The 16,488-nt window shown below is 36.9% G+C and overlaps 5 protein-coding genes and 1 pseudogene across 5 annotated transcripts; 5 read left to right on the forward strand and 1 right to left on the reverse strand.

Annotated features, from left to right (window-relative positions):
- The first annotated feature begins 762 nt into the window (after positions 1–762).
- Positions 763–1,349, forward strand: LOC133177679 (histone H3-like). The gene is made up of 2 exons (XM_061312621.1): positions 763–773; positions 938–1,349. Exons 1-2 carry the CDS (start codon positions 763–765, stop codon positions 1,347–1,349), a joined length of 423 nt encoding a protein of 140 aa, XP_061168605.1.
- Positions 1,350–2,733: 1,384 nt separating this feature from the next.
- On the forward strand, positions 2,734–11,286 carry LOC133177666 (uncharacterized; annotated as a pseudogene).
- On the forward strand, positions 4,738–5,115 carry LOC133177678 (histone H2A). The gene has a single exon (XM_061312620.1). It carries the CDS (start codon positions 4,738–4,740, stop codon positions 5,113–5,115), a length of 378 nt encoding a protein of 125 aa, XP_061168604.1.
- A 1,064-nt stretch (positions 11,287–12,350) lies between the features above and the next one.
- Positions 12,351–12,722, reverse strand: LOC133177667 (histone H2B-like). The gene has a single exon (XM_061312608.1). The coding sequence runs from the start codon at positions 12,720–12,722 to the stop codon at positions 12,351–12,353; it is 372 nt and encodes a 123-aa protein (XP_061168592.1).
- A 255-nt stretch (positions 12,723–12,977) lies between these two features.
- On the forward strand, positions 12,978–13,355 carry LOC133177668 (histone H2A). Its single transcript, XM_061312609.1, has one exon. It carries the CDS (start codon positions 12,978–12,980, stop codon positions 13,353–13,355), a length of 378 nt encoding a protein of 125 aa, XP_061168593.1.
- Positions 13,356–15,497: 2,142 nt separating this feature from the next.
- Positions 15,498–16,085, forward strand: LOC133177669 (histone H1-delta-like). Its single transcript, XM_061312610.1, has one exon. The coding sequence runs from the start codon at positions 15,498–15,500 to the stop codon at positions 16,083–16,085; it is 588 nt and encodes a 195-aa protein (XP_061168594.1).
- The last annotated feature ends 403 nt before the right edge of the window (positions 16,086–16,488 follow it).

The following is a 16,488-nucleotide window of genomic DNA, read 5'->3' on the forward strand; positions in this document are numbered from 1 at the left end:
TGTTTTGTTTTGGTTTGGTTTTTTTTTTTTTTTTTGTTTTTTGTTGTTTTTTTTGTTGTTGAAGTTTTATTATTATTATTAATTTTTTTTATTTTATTTTATTTTATTTTATTCATTCATTTATTTTATTTATTTATTTATTATTATTATTATTATTATTTTTCTTTTTCTTTTTTTCTTTTTTTTCCCCACTTTATTTGGAATCAAATGTGGAACGAATGGAATAAAAGTTCATGCGTACCTTTTGAAAGACAGATACATACATTCTTATTCTTTTCATTTATTTATTCTTTTCATTTATTCATTCATTCATTCATTCATTTATTTAATTATTCATTCATTTAATTAATTATTCATTTATTTGTATTATTTGTTTTGTTCTTGTTTTTGCAACAGGGTAATTCCTGTTCATCCTATATGCACCATTCTGATTATCTGCAAGTATCATGATACTTAGTAATATTACTGGGCTTGTTCAGATAATGGTAGGAGGAAATAATGACAAGAAATATATAATATATATTTTTCGAAAATGCATTTTGCTTCAATAACGAATTGAAAATATATGTATATATATAATAAATAATTCTATTTTCTATTCAATTGACGTTACATTCATCCCCATTATTCACCATATATATATTTTTAAAAAAAATATTTGACTATATGTATCTGCAGTGAAATCATGTGTCAAAAACCGACTTGATTTTCTTTTTCTTTTGGGGCAATTCTGTGGATTGAAACTACCTACAGACGTAGCCAATGGTCATCTCGTTCACCTGACTAATCGTAGCGAGTGTTACTGCGGGCACCAGCCAATCGACTAAGCCGACTGGTAGACCGCAGCGATTTTCAACTTGAGCTTACAAAGATATATAAGTTCACGGTGCAACACTGCCACTTCATTCATTCGAGTTTGAATAATCTGAGGAGATAGCATGGCACGTACCAAGCAGACGGCACGAAAATCTACAGGAGGCAAGGCCCCCAGAAAACAGCTCGCTACCAAAGCTGCTCGTAAAAGCGCACCAGCCACGGGTGGCGTTAAGAAACCGCATAGATACAGGCCAGGAACTGTCGCCCTCCGTGAAATTCGGAGATACCAGAAGAGCACTGAGCTTCTCATCAGGAAGCTGCCATTCCAGCGCTTGGTCCGGGAAATCGCTCAGGATTTTAAGACCGACTTGCGTTTCCAGAGTTCAGCTGTCATGGCTTTACAGGAAGCAAGCGAAGCTTACCTTGTTGGTCTCTTTGAGGACACCAACCTGTGCGCCATTCACGCCAAGAGAGTAACCATCATGCCCAAAGACATCCAGCTGGCCAGACGTATTCGTGGAGAGCGTGCTTAATTTTAAGCTGTATTTCAAGTCCTAAAGCAAACGGCCGTTTTCACGGCCACCTACATTCTTCGAAAAGATGCCTTCTGTTCAGACGTTGAAACATCTCTGAAAATAATGTTGAATTATTTGGCCGAAATTAATAAATTTTGTCAAATTCGGCGTACAATGCCCCCAAATTGAAAAAAAAAAAAAAAAAAAAAAAATGTTGAGACACAGTACATCCTTCAGTGAATATATCTGTGCCTTACATATATATAATTACATAGCACAATGCTAGACAATTTCATAGTATTATTGTCATCATCAAGTTGTAGAAGTTGTCTACACATCTTGAAACTATATTTTGTACAAGTCCATCAACCTGCCCCTCTAGAATACATTCAAGAATTTTGCGAAATAAATTAGAAAATAGCACAATTATTTAAATAGAAAATGATGGAATGTGTCGAAGCAAAAAATAATAACAGTATTACAACTTTATCTCATTAGTTCTACAGCTATGCACATATGCGAGTACATGCATTTCAGAACTGCAATTCCGTATTTCATTTATATTCAAAGTATGATTTTTATTGATTTCTAAACAACGTCAAATATAACGATATTCATTCTAACGTGGCGTGTAATAAAATGAAAAAGGCTCATTTATAAAGCCGGTTTGGTCACTGCTTAAAGTTGCCTTTGAAAATTAACTGAGAAAAGAGGAAATCAAATAAATTATCACATCTATAACTAGATATCATAAATGAATGAGAATCAAAAGTTTCATTCAGCTTCTACATTTTGTATTATTTCGGTGTTATCTGTCACACCCCTTTCCTTTGAATAACTTAATCCCCACCCACCCACCCACACACGTTTTTATTATCATTCGGCAACAACGGTATTTATTTTGTTAAACTCAAAGCAAAAAATACTGAAATAAAAAAATAACAACAACAAAACAAAAAATTGTGTATGTTTATCCTAAAAAATTATGATGCTGTCTGTCCTGCTTGATATAATTCCCCTCTCTCTCTTTATCATTTTTATTCATTTTCTGTCATGTTTTTTTTTTTTTTTTGTATATCAGTTTGTATAAAATGTATATATGTACCTCCACGTACCAATATTTTGGTTTAGGTGAATAAATTGAACCTAAACTTGCCTATATGTGAAGAAATTAAAGAATCAAAATTAATTAAATGTGGTTAAAATTCCCGTGGGGCAAGAAATGTAAACATTCCCATCATGCCAAGCTGACCAATCGTAAAGCTTGTCACAATACCGCTTTGGTAACGTTCCGAACTTTTCAAAGCATCGTGCGCTCTCACGGGTCCTCAATTTGGACTATAAATTAGGCAATTACGCATGATCAGTTCATCAGAACAGTACTACTGGCTGAACTTATAACATGTCTGGACGTGGCAAAGGAGGAAAAGGTCTTGGAAAAGGAGGCGCTAAGCGACACAGAAAAGTCTTGAGAGACAACATCCAGGGTATCACCAAGCCAGCCATACGCCGTCTTGCTCGCCGTGGTGGTGTCAAACGTATTTCCGGTCTCATCTACGAGGAAACTCGTGGAGTTCTTAAGGTTTTCTTGGAGAACGTGATCCGAGATGCTGTAACCTACACGGAGCATGCCAAGAGAAAGACCGTCACAGCTATGGACGTGGTCTACGCCTTGAAACGCCAAGGACGCACCCTGTACGGATTTGGAGGCTAAAGAATTCAGTTTGACAGTCAAGACAGAAGTTTAAAACAAACACAAACGGCCGTTATCACGGCCACCCAAATTTTTCGAAAAGATGCCTCTTAAACATCGTTAAGACAGACATTTACTTACTGAGTACTTGTTATACAGATATTCACTGTACAAAGTTGAATACAGAATGGTTGTAAGTGGTAAAATAAATACACAACAATAACAGAGTAAGACCCTTTATGTCGTAATATTTCCTCAAAACTATATACAGAGCAACAAATATGTATTGAATTTAGGTTTGGACAAGAAATATTGAATAAACACACACAAACAGTATATATTATTTAATTTTTTTTATTATTATAATCATATATTAAAATAATAATGCTGCTGTCTTGAGTATTATTTTGAGGGATCGATCTACCGACAATGACAGGTACCAACTGGCGCTTGAGTGACATGCTTTTTTTTTCTTGTTTAACAATTATGACTAATGTTAGACAATTAATTGTCAATGTATAATTATCGCATTTTGGTCATTGCACTTTTATTGATGTATAATTACTGATTGAAAATTCCAATATGTCAATGTCAAAGAAAGGGGAGGGGGGGGGGTCTTGAATTTATTTATCTGTTTCATTGATATTAGCTGAATTGAGATACTTTATTATCAATTATATAATGTACGCTGATAATTAATTCAGTATACAGAGGACAAATGAACCAGGATTTTGTGTACATCAGATGGACCTCGCATGCTTGTATTTTATTTATATTTGAAGATACAGTTATTTTAGATATATGCTTGGTTGTACATTCAAGTTATTTGTGAATAAAATTTGGCTCTCATACATATAATAATACCTACTTGTATTTCTTTATTTATCCTACTTCTGTTATTATAATCAGTTGTAAACAATGTGGGATTTTTATACGTTTGCCACTTTTACGAGCACATGCATTCACATTGTAACACTCACACATATTATTTGTGTCTCAATAACGCATGTAATATGAAGGTATCTTTTCTTAAAAATTAGTTGGCCCTTAAAAGGGCCGTTTGGTGTGTGTACTTGCAAAATGAGATTATTTGCTGCTGGTGTACTTGGTGACGGCTTTGGTGCCCTCAGATACGGCGTGCTTGGCCAGTTCACCGGGCAGAAGGAGACGGACAGCAGTCTGGACCTCTCTGCTTGTGATTGTAGATCGCTTGTTGTAGTGGGCCAAACGAGAGGCTTCGGCAGCGATTCTCTCAAAGATATCGTTGACGAAGGAGTTCATTATGCTCATGGCCTTGCTGGAAACACCAGTGTCAGGGTGCACCTGCTTTAGGACTTTGTAGATGTAAATGGCATAAGATTCCCTCCTCCTCTTCCTCCTTTTCTTGTCTGTGCTCCTCGGTGTCTTGGCCTTGGTGACTGCTTTCTTGGCGCCTTTGGATCCGACTTTGGGTGGCATGATCTCAAGTTGACAGGTCAAACTGAAGAGATGAATAAAGTAAAATGGTAAAATTTACTATTTATATGCGAGTAGGAGGAGAAGCTTGTTACGGACCTCCGAGAAAACATTACTTGTTCGGATTTCACCTAAAGGCACAACAGAGCGACGCGTTAATTGGCTGCACCGTTGGATCCGCTTGGTTGTTTAAATTGGTGCGTGCGGGCGTCGCTGGATTATTCGTTGACTGTACACGAAAGAACATAACCGTTAAGAATGTCTGGACGTGGCAAAGGAGGCAAAGTGAAGGGGAAGGCCAAGAGCCGTTCTTCCCGCGCCGGACTGCAGTTCCCCGTGGGTCGTATTCACCGTCTGCTGAGAAAGGGCAACTACGCCGAGAGAGTGGGAGCAGGCGCTCCCGTGTACTTGGCTGCCGTTCTTGAGTACTTGGCCGCAGAAGTCTTGGAGTTGGCAGGCAACGCTGCCCGCGACAACAAAAAGACCAGAATCATTCCCCGTCATCTGCAGCTGGCCATCCGCAACGACGAAGAATTGAACAAACTCCTGTCCGGCGTGACCATCGCGCAGGGTGGTGTCCTGCCCAACATCCAAGCGGTGCTCCTTCCCAAAAAGACACAGAAAGCCGCCAAGTAAAAAGATCCTATAGTTGTGTTGTGTGCAGCACAAAACCAAACGGCCGTTTTCACGGCCACATAAGCTTTTCGAAAAGATACCTACATTACAAACGAGTTGAAACGTAAACAATTATTATAGCTAGAAAATAATAGAAACACACGAATTCAATAATTTTCAACACAGAACAGAGATCAAACATCAAAGAAAGTGTTATATATTTAATGATAAATAAATGTATTAAGTTAATAACAAAAGCAATAAATTTTAAAATTGACTCGCATGTATATTCGTATATGTACGTTTTTTTCTTTCTCGTTATAGGCAGTTGAATCCAAACCTTATAGGCCTGCGTACAAATGTTGAATTCTCACGTATTACTTGAATGCTCACTCAACAAAGAGATAAGAAAAAAAAAAACCCATTTCATTGACCAATTAAGACTAGAAACTGCGAAAATCATCTAACATGGCGATCTAACTTTCAATTTTTTTCCTTTGATACAAATATTTTTAAATATGATCATTATTTTATTAACATATTCAAAAGATCTGTAACTCCAGTTAAATCCTTAATGTTTCTTTTTTTTCCCCCTCGCTATTGTTTTATATGATGATTATTTAGACAAAATTCCTAATTGATAAAAATAGATAAAAGTTATGAATATAAGAATCTCATAAGAATAAGAAGATGTGGTTTATATTATGTCTTGAATGTTCTTATTCAAAAAAGTGTGCTTCCCATAATAAGAGTGAATAAAAGCAACTCGATGCCAGTTTCCGGATACTTACAGTACTAACACAATTAAAAACTGGTAGTAAATTTTCTTTCGAATAGACTACCGATGCGAATGACTAAACGACATTTTTTTCAACACTTTACATTTATTGCGATGTCCATCACTGCGCCGTGCAGCACATCTGCATCGTCACGTGACATATAGATGCAGGGAATCATGATCTGCACGTGGAAAGTGTGCAACCAATTTGATGCTTCTATCAATGTATTGTATTGTCTTGTATTATATACTGGTTGTCTTGTTCAACTTGAAAGATATAGATTTTAAATACATTGGCTTTTGACCACATTCTGTTTATTTACATGTACTCAATTATTTGTGTGTGTAAATTACAAGAAACAAATTAATATCAATGAATAAGCTACTCCCATTATTCGCCTTGTTCGTCTCTCTCTGTCTCTCTCTTATGTATAACTACTAATTAAGTGAGTGTTCTACAATTATTAAATACACGCCCTTTTTATGTGATTTTTTTTTTTCATGTAATTTACAAGGATGTCAGTTATGTATATTCTTATGATATAATTATACTGAGAAATTCAGACGTTGTACCACCGAATGTGGTACGTTACGTACGGTCTGGATCTTTCCGGTGTCCTCGGTGTTATAATTATAAAGTAGGTGTCATGTATTTAAATATTCGAAAAGAAATTATATGTTGTCCCTTTAAGGGGGTGAACATCCACTGATCTAGAAAGTATATTAGATATATATTTGAACATTCAACAATTTGTGAGATTCCGTGATTTCCCTTCATATGACCCTTTTGTTTGATTGTTTTTTTTTCTCTCTCTCTCCATTTCATATGAAATGCAAGGCACACATCACTATCCATTGTGCGCGTGTTTGTGCCGAATGTTTGCATTTTCATTCGGATTTTAAGTAACATAGAAGACAATTGAAAGAAATGTACATGTATGTTTTATCACATAGCAATGTAGTAAGTACTTCAATCCCTTACTCGTGTTCTATTCCTCTTGTTTTCGTGTTTTAATCAAAATTAGTCGCTTCTGGGCTCCAGGGAACAGCGCATTTTCAGAATCAACAGACAATTCCTCCTTTAAAATGACAGATTAAGAACCTTAAACAAAAACAGTTATGTAGGAAATTATTTCAAGAAAACGCACAGTGACATATTTGAGAAAATTAAGTAAAATTGGGAGGACAAAATCGGAAAAATAACAGGTATTGAAACACAAAGTTTGACGAGTTCAATCCTCTACGCTCTCGACAATTGGGGAGTTTTCACGGAGGTCCGCGCTCGCCGCCACTCAAATAAGGCCATCGGCGGAGGTGATTTCATTCATTTCCTTATCGTCGATAACGTCGTTCACATCAGTTGTAGAAAACAGGACAAAAAAATTATGGCAGACGCCGCACCAGCAAAATCCCCCGCCAAGAAGAAGGTTTCCAAACCCAAGACGGTCCCCGCCCATCCCAAGTACATCGAGATGATCAGCGCTGCTGTGGCTGCCCTGAAGGAGCGCGGAGGTTCCTCGAGACAAGCTATTCTCAAGTACATCATGGGCAACTACAAAGTCGGTAATGACGCCTCTAGTGTCAACACCCATCTGAAGATGGCCCTCAAGAACGGAGTCAAGAAGGGAGTTCTCAAACAGGCCAAGGGTACAGGTGCCAGTGGTTCCTTCAAGCTGGGAGAGAAGCCCAAGACGGAGAAGAAACCCAAGACCAAAAAAGTCACCAAACCTAAGGCTGCCAAGCCCAAGAAAACGACCAAACCCAAGAAGACAACCGGGGAGAAAAAGCCAACAGAAAAGAAAAAGGCTGTTAAGAAACCTGCAGCACCCAAGAAGGCCAAGTCTCCCAAGAAGAAAGCAGCTACTAAGTCTCCCAAGAAAGCCAAGGCAGCTCCAAAGCCTACGAAAACCAAAGCGCCCAAGAAAGCCACAGCCAAGAAGTCAAAAACCCCAAAGAAAGCCACCAAGGCGTAGACTGCCAATTGTCTTAAACCAATTACAAAAGCCCTTTTCAGGGCTACCAACATTTTTAGAAAAGATGCCTCTATTACATACATGTACTAATGGAAACACAAAATGAATAAACAAGAAGTACACTTACCTATTACACATAGTTTATTTGTCTTCGACTGGAAGCAAATTGCAAAGTCATGATAATATTAACATGCTGTTTCTGAGAAGAAGAAGAAACAAAAGTCAGTTTTTAATTTGTTTACATACCCTCCCTCAAGTAAATAAAATTTTACTTTTTCCACATCACAACGCCTACGCTAACTATATGGCCATTATTATTAGTGTTATCATTCTAGTATATTTGTTTTCATGTTTTTTTTTTTTTTTTTTTTTTTTTTTTTTGTTTTGTTTTGTTTTGTTTTGTTTTGGTTTGGTTTTTTTTTTTTTTTTTGTTTTTTGTTGTTTTTTTTGTTGTTGAAGTTTTATTATTATTATTAATTTTTTTTATTTTATTTTATTTTATTTTATTCATTCATTTATTTTATTTATTTATTTATTATTATTATTATTATTATTTTTCTTTTTCTTTTTTTCTTTTTTTTTCCCCACTTTATTTGGAATCAAATGTGGAACGAATGGAATAAAAGTTCATGCGTACCTTTTGAAAGACAGATACATACATTCTTATTCTTTTCATTTATTTATTCTTTTCATTTATTCATTCATTCATTCATTCATTTATTTAATTATTCATTCATTTAATTAATTATTCATTTATTTGTATTATTTGTTTTGTTCTTGTTTTTGCAACAGGGTAATTCCTGTTCATCCTATATGCACCATTCTGATTATCTGCAAGTATCATGATACTTAGTAATATTACTGGGCTTGTTCAGATAATGGTAGGAGGAAATAATGACAAGAAATATATAATATATATTTTTCGAAAATGCATTTTGCTTCAATAACGAATTGAAAATATATGTATATATATAATAAATAATTCTATTTTCTATTCAATTGACGTTACATTCATCCCCATTATTCACCATATATATATTTTTAAAAAAAATATTTGACTATATGTATCTGCAGTGAAATCATGTGTCAAAAACCGACTTGATTTTCTTTTTCTTTTGGGGCAATTCTGTGGATTGAAACTACCTACAGACGTAGCCAATGGTCATCTCGTTCACCTGACTAATCGTAGCGAGTGTTACTGCGGGCACCAGCCAATCGACTAAGCCGACTGGTAGACCGCAGCGATTTTCAACTTGAGCTTACAAAGATATATAAGTTCACGGTGCAACACTGCCACTTCATTCATTCGAGTTTGAATAATCTGAGGAGATAGCATGGCACGTACCAAGCAGACGGCACGAAAATCTACAGGAGGCAAGGCCCCCAGAAAACAGCTCGCTACCAAAGCTGCTCGTAAAAGCGCACCAGCCACGGGTGGCGTTAAGAAACCGCATAGATACAGGCCAGGAACTGTCGCCCTCCGTGAAATTCGGAGATACCAGAAGAGCACTGAGCTTCTCATCAGGAAGCTGCCATTCCAGCGCTTGGTCCGGGAAATCGCTCAGGATTTTAAGACCGACTTGCGTTTCCAGAGTTCAGCTGTCATGGCTTTACAGGAAGCAAGCGAAGCTTACCTTGTTGGTCTCTTTGAGGACACCAACCTGTGCGCCATTCACGCCAAGAGAGTAACCATCATGCCCAAAGACATCCAGCTGGCCAGACGTATTCGTGGAGAGCGTGCTTAATTTTAAGCTGTATTTCAAGTCCTAAAGCAAACGGCCGTTTTCACGGCCACCTACATTCTTCGAAAAGATGCCTTCTGTTCAGACGTTGAAACATCTCTGAAAATAATGTTGAATTATTTGGCCGAAATTAATAAATTTTGTCAAATTCGGCGTACAATGCCCCCAAATTGAAAAAAAAAAAAAAAAAAAAAAATGTTGAGACACAGTACATCCTTCAGTGAATATATCTGTGCCTTACATATATATAATTACATAGCACAATGCTAGACAATTTCATAGTATTATTGTCATCATCAAGTTGTAGAAGTTGTCTACACATCTTGAAACTATATTTTGTACAAGTCCATCAACCTGCCCCTCTAGAATACATTCAAGAATTTTGCGAAATAAATTAGAAAATAGCACAATTATTTAAATAGAAAATGATGGAATGTGTCGAAGCAAAAAATAATAACAGTATTACAACTTTATCTCATTAGTTCTACAGCTATGCACATATGCGAGTACATGCATTTCAGAACTGCAATTCCGTATTTCATTTATATTCAAAGTATGATTTTTATTGATTTCTAAACAACGTCAAATATAACGATATTCATTCTAACGTGGCGTGTAATAAAATGAAAAAGGCTCATTTATAAAGCCGGTTTGGTCACTGCTTAAAGTTGCCTTTGAAAATTAACTGAGAAAAGAGGAAATCAAATAAATTATCACATCTATAACTAGATATCATAAATGAATGAGAATCAAAAGTTTCATTCAGCTTCTACATTTTGTATTATTTCGGTGTTATCTGTCACACCCCTTTCCTTTGAATAACTTAATCCCCACCCACCCACCCACACACGTTTTTATTATCATTCGGCAACAACGGTATTTATTTTGTTAAACTCAAAGCAAAAAATACTGAAATAAAAAAATAACAACAACAAAACAAAAAATTGTGTATGTTTATCCTAAAAAATTATGATGCTGTCTGTCCTGCTTGATATAATTCCCCTTTCTCTCTTTATCATTTTTATTCATTTTCTGTCATGTTTTTTTTTTTTTTTTTGTATATCAGTTTGTATAAAATGTATATATGTACCTCCACGTACCAATATTTTGGTTTAGGTGAATAAATTGAACCTAAACTTGCCTATATGTGAAGAAATTAAAGAATCAAAATTAATTAAATGTGGTTAAAATTCCCGTGGGGCAAGAAATGTAAACATTCCCATCATGCCAAGCTGACCAATCGTAAAGCTTGTCACAATACCGCTTTGGTAACGTTCCGAACTTTTCAAAGCATCGTGCGCTCTCACGGGTCCTCAATTTGGACTATAAATTAGGCAATTACGCATGATCAGTTCATCAGAACAGTACTACTGGCTGAACTTATAACATGTCTGGACGTGGCAAAGGAGGAAAAGGTCTTGGAAAAGGAGGCGCTAAGCGACACAGAAAAGTCTTGAGAGACAACATCCAGGGTATCACCAAGCCAGCCATACGCCGTCTTGCTCGCCGTGGTGGTGTCAAACGTATTTCCGGTCTCATCTACGAGGAAACTCGTGGAGTTCTTAAGGTTTTCTTGGAGAACGTGATCCGAGATGCTGTAACCTACACGGAGCATGCCAAGAGAAAGACCGTCACAGCTATGGACGTGGTCTACGCCTTGAAACGCCAAGGACGCACCCTGTACGGATTTGGAGGCTAAAGAATTCAGTTTGACAGTCAAGACAGAAGTTTAAAACAAACACAAACGGCCGTTATCACGGCCACCCAAATTTTTCGAAAAGATGCCTCTTAAACATCGTTAAGACAGACATTTACTTACTGAGTACTTGTTATACAGATATTCACTGTACAAAGTTGAATACAGAATGGTTGTAAGTGGTAAAATAAATACACAACAATAACAGAGTAAGACCCTTTATGTCGTAATATTTCCTCAAAACTATATACAGAGCAACAAATATGTATTGAATTTAGGTTTGGACAAGAAATATTGAATAAACACACACAAACAGTATATATTATTTAATTTTTTTTATTATTATAATCATATATTAAAATAATAATGCTGCTGTCTTGAGTATTATTTTGAGGGATCGATCTACCGACAATGACAGGTACCAACTGGCGCTGAGTGACATGCTTTTTTTTTCTTGTTTAACAATTATGACTAATGTTAGACAATTAATTGTCAATGTATAATTATCGCATTTTGGTCATTGCACTTTTATTGATGTATAATTACTGATTGAAAATTCCAATATGTCAATGTCAAAGAAAGGGGAGGGGGGGGGGTCTTGAATTTATTTATCTGTTTCATTGATATTAGCTGAATTGAGATACTTTATTATCAATTATATAATGTACGCTGATAATTAATTCAGTATACAGAGGACAAATGAACCAGGATTTTGTGTACATCAGATGGACCTCGCATGCTTGTATTTTATTTATATTTGAAGATACAGTTATTTTAGATATATGCTTGGTTGTACATTCAAGTTATTTGTGAATAAAATTTGGCTCTCATACATATAATAATACCTACTTGTATTTCTTTATTTATCCTACTTCTGTTATTATAATCAGTTGTAAACAATGTGGGATTTTTATACGTTTGCCACTTTTACGAGCACATGCATTCACATTGTAACACTCACACATATTATTTGTGTCTCAATAACGCATGTAATATGAAGGTATCTTTTCTTAAAAATTAGTTGGCCCTTAAAAGGGCCGTTTGGTGTGTGTACTTGCAAAATGAGATTATTTGCTGCTGGTGTACTTGGTGACGGCTTTGGTGCCCTCAGATACGGCGTGCTTGGCCAGTTCACCGGGCAGAAGGAGACGGACAGCAGTCTGGACCTCTCTGCTTGTGATTGTAGATCGCTTGTTGTAGTGGGCCAAACGAGAGGCTTCGGCAGCGATTCTCTCAAAGATATCGTTGACGAAGGAGTTCATTATGCTCATGGCCTTGCTGGAAACACCAGTGTCAGGGTGCACCTGCTTTAGGACTTTGTAGATGTAAATGGCATAAGATTCCCTCCTCCTCTTCCTCCTTTTCTTGTCTGTGCTCCTCGGTGTCTTGGCCTTGGTGACTGCTTTCTTGGCGCCTTTGGATCCGACTTTGGGTGGCATGATCTCAAGTTGACAGGTCAAACTGAAGAGATGAATAAAGTAAAATGGTAAAATTTACTATTTATATGCGAGTAGGAGGAGAAGCTTGTTACGGACCTCCGAGAAAACATTACTTGTTCGGATTTCACCTAAAGGCACAACAGAGCGACGCGTTAATTGGCTGCACCGTTGGATCCGCTTGGTTGTTTAAATTGGTGCGTGCGGGCGTCGCTGGATTATTCGTTGACTGTACACGAAAGAACATAACCGTTAAGAATGTCTGGACGTGGCAAAGGAGGCAAAGTGAAGGGGAAGGCCAAGAGCCGTTCTTCCCGCGCCGGACTGCAGTTCCCCGTGGGTCGTATTCACCGTCTGCTGAGAAAGGGCAACTACGCCGAGAGAGTGGGAGCAGGCGCTCCCGTGTACTTGGCTGCCGTTCTTGAGTACTTGGCCGCAGAAGTCTTGGAGTTGGCAGGCAACGCTGCCCGCGACAACAAAAAGACCAGAATCATTCCCCGTCATCTGCAGCTGGCCATCCGCAACGACGAAGAATTGAACAAACTCCTGTCCGGCGTGACCATCGCGCAGGGTGGTGTCCTGCCCAACATCCAAGCGGTGCTCCTTCCCAAAAAGACACAGAAAGCCGCCAAGTAAAAAGATCCTATAGTTGTGTTGTGTGCAGCACAAAACCAAACGGCCGTTTTCACGGCCACATAAGCTTTTCGAAAAGATACCTACATTACAAACGAGTTGAAACGTAAACAATTATTATAGCTAGAAAATAATAGAAACACACGAATTCAATAATTTTCAACACAGAACAGAGATCAAACATCAAAGAAAGTGTTATATATTTAATGATAAATAAATGTATTAAGTTAATAACAAAAGCAATAAATTTTAAAATTGACTCGCATGTATATTCGTATATGTACGTTTTTTTCTTTCTCGTTATAGGCAGTTGAATCCAAACCTTATAGGCCTGCGTACAAATGTTGAATTCTCACGTATTACTTGAATGCTCACTCAACAAAGAGATAAGAAAAAAAAAAACCCATTTCATTGACCAATTAAGACTAGAAACTGCGAAAATCATCTAACATGGCGATCTAACTTTCAATTTTTTTCCTTTGATACAAATATTTTTAAATATGATCATTATTTTATTAACATATTCAAAAGATCTGTAACTCCAGTTAAATCCTTAATGTTTCTTTTTTTTCCCCCTCGCTATTGTTTTATATGATGATTATTTAGACAAAATTCCTAATTGATAAAAATAGATAAAAGTTATGAATATAAGAATCTCATAAGAATAAGAAGATGTGGTTTATATTATGTCTTGAATGTTCTTATTCAAAAAAGTGTGCTTCCCATAATAAGAGTGAATAAAAGCAACTCGATGCCAGTTTCCGGATACTTACAGTACTAACACAATTAAAAACTGGTAGTAAATTTTCTTTCGAATAGACTACCGATGCGAATGACTAAACGACATTTTTTTCAACACTTTACATTTATTGCGATGTCCATCACTGCGCCGTGCAGCACATCTGCATCGTCACGTGACATATAGATGCAGGGAATCATGATCTGCACGTGGAAAGTGTGCAACCAATTTGATGCTTCTATCAATGTATTGTATTGTCTTGTATTATATACTGGTTGTCTTGTTCAACTTGAAAGATATAGATTTTAAATACATTGGCTTTTGACCACATTCTGTTTATTTACATGTACTCAATTATTTGTGTGTGTAAATTACAAGAAACAAATTAATATCAATGAATAAGCTACTCCCATTATTCGCCTTGTTCGTCTCTCTCTGTCTCTCTCTTATGTATAACTACTAATTAAGTGAGTGTTCTACAATTATTAAATACACGCCCTTTTTATGTGATTTTTTTTTTTCATGTAATTTACAAGGATGTCAGTTATGTATATTCTTATGATATAATTATACTGAGAAATTCAGACGTTGTACCACCGAATGTGGTACGTTACGTACGGTCTGGATCTTTCCGGTGTCCTCGGTGTTATAATTATAAAGTAGGTGTCATGTATTTAAATATTCGAAAAGAAATTATATGTTGTCCCTTTAAGGGGGTGAACATCCACTGATCTAGAAAGTATATTAGATATATATTTGAACATTCAACAATTTGTGAGATTCCGTGATTTCCCTTCATATGACCCTTTTGTTTGATTGTTTTTTTTTCTCTCTCTCTCCATTTCATATGAAATGCAAGGCACACATCACTATCCATTGTGCGCGTGTTTGTGCCGAATGTTTGCATTTTCATTCGGATTTTAAGTAACATAGAAGACAATTGAAAGAAATGTACATGTATGTTTTATCACATAGCAATGTAGTAAGTACTTCAATCCCTTACTCGTGTTCTATTCCTCTTGTTTTCGTGTTTTAATCAAAATTAGTCGCTTCTGGGCTCCAGGGAACAGCGCATTTTCAGAATCAACAGACAATTCCTCCTTTAAAATGACAGATTAAGAACCTTAAACAAAAACAGTTATGTAGGAAATTATTTCAAGAAAACGCACAGTGACATATTTGAGAAAATTAAGTAAAATTGGGAGGACAAAATCGGAAAAATAACAGGTATTGAAACACAAAGTTTGACGAGTTCAATCCTCTACGCTCTCGACAATTGGGGAGTTTTCACGGAGGTCCGCGCTCGCCGCCACTCAAATAAGGCCATCGGCGGAGGTGATTTCATTCATTTCCTTATCGTCGATAACGTCGTTCACATCAGTTGTAGAAAACAGGACAAAAAAATTATGGCAGACGCCGCACCAGCAAAATCCCCCGCCAAGAAGAAGGTTTCCAAACCCAAGACGGTCCCCGCCCATCCCAAGTACATCGAGATGATCAGCGCTGCTGTGGCTGCCCTGAAGGAGCGCGGAGGTTCCTCGAGACAAGCTATTCTCAAGTACATCATGGGCAACTACAAAGTCGGTAATGACGCCTCTAGTGTCAACACCCATCTGAAGATGGCCCTCAAGAACGGAGTCAAGAAGGGAGTTCTCAAACAGGCCAAGGGTACAGGTGCCAGTGGTTCCTTCAAGCTGGGAGAGAAGCCCAAGACGGAGAAGAAACCCAAGACCAAAAAAGTCACCAAACCTAAGGCTGCCAAGCCCAAGAAAACGACCAAACCCAAGAAGACAACCGGGGAGAAAAAGCCAACAGAAAAGAAAAAGGCTGTTAAGAAACCTGCAGCACCCAAGAAGGCCAAGTCTCCCAAGAAGAAAGCAGCTACTAAGTCTCCCAAGAAAGCCAAGGCAGCTCCAAAGCCTACGAAAACCAAAGCGCCCAAGAAAGCCACAGCCAAGAAGTCAAAAACCCCAAAGAAAGCCACCAAGGCGTAGACTGCCAATTGTCTTAAACCAATTACAAAAGCCCTTTTCAGGGCTACCAACATTTTTAGAAAAGATGCCTCTATTACATACATGTACTAATGGAAACACAAAATGAATAAACAAGAAGTACACTTACCTATTACACATAGTTTATTTGTCTTCGACTGGAAGCAAATTGCAAAGTCATGATAATATTAACATGCTGTTTCTGAGAAGAAGAAGAAACAAAAGTCAGTTTTTAATTTGTTTACATACCCTCCCTCAAGTAAATAAAATTTTACTTTTTCCACATCACAACGCCTACGCTAACTATATGGCCATTATTATTAGTGTTATCATTCTAGTATATTTGTTTTCATGTTTTTTTTTTTTTTTTTTTTTTTTTTTTTTGTTTTGTTTTGTTTTGTTTTGT

Source organism: Saccostrea echinata, unplaced genomic scaffold (assembly GCF_033153115.1).
Source record: "Saccostrea echinata isolate AGI-Se365-2 ecotype Australia unplaced genomic scaffold, CSIRO_AGI_Sech_v1 ptg000202l, whole genome shotgun sequence".
Classification (NCBI taxonomy): Eukaryota; Metazoa; Mollusca; class Bivalvia; order Ostreida; family Ostreidae; genus Saccostrea; species Saccostrea echinata.

Coding starts and splice junctions, on each gene's coding strand:
- LOC133177669 (XM_061312610.1), top strand. CDS start 15,498: ATGGCAGACGCCGCACCAGCAAAATCCCCCGCCAAGAAGAAGGTTTCC.
- LOC133177667 (XM_061312608.1), bottom strand. CDS start 12,722: ATGCCACCCAAAGTCGGATCCAAAGGCGCCAAGAAAGCAGTCACCAAG.
- LOC133177678 (XM_061312620.1), top strand. CDS start 4,738: ATGTCTGGACGTGGCAAAGGAGGCAAAGTGAAGGGGAAGGCCAAGAGC.
- LOC133177668 (XM_061312609.1), top strand. CDS start 12,978: ATGTCTGGACGTGGCAAAGGAGGCAAAGTGAAGGGGAAGGCCAAGAGC.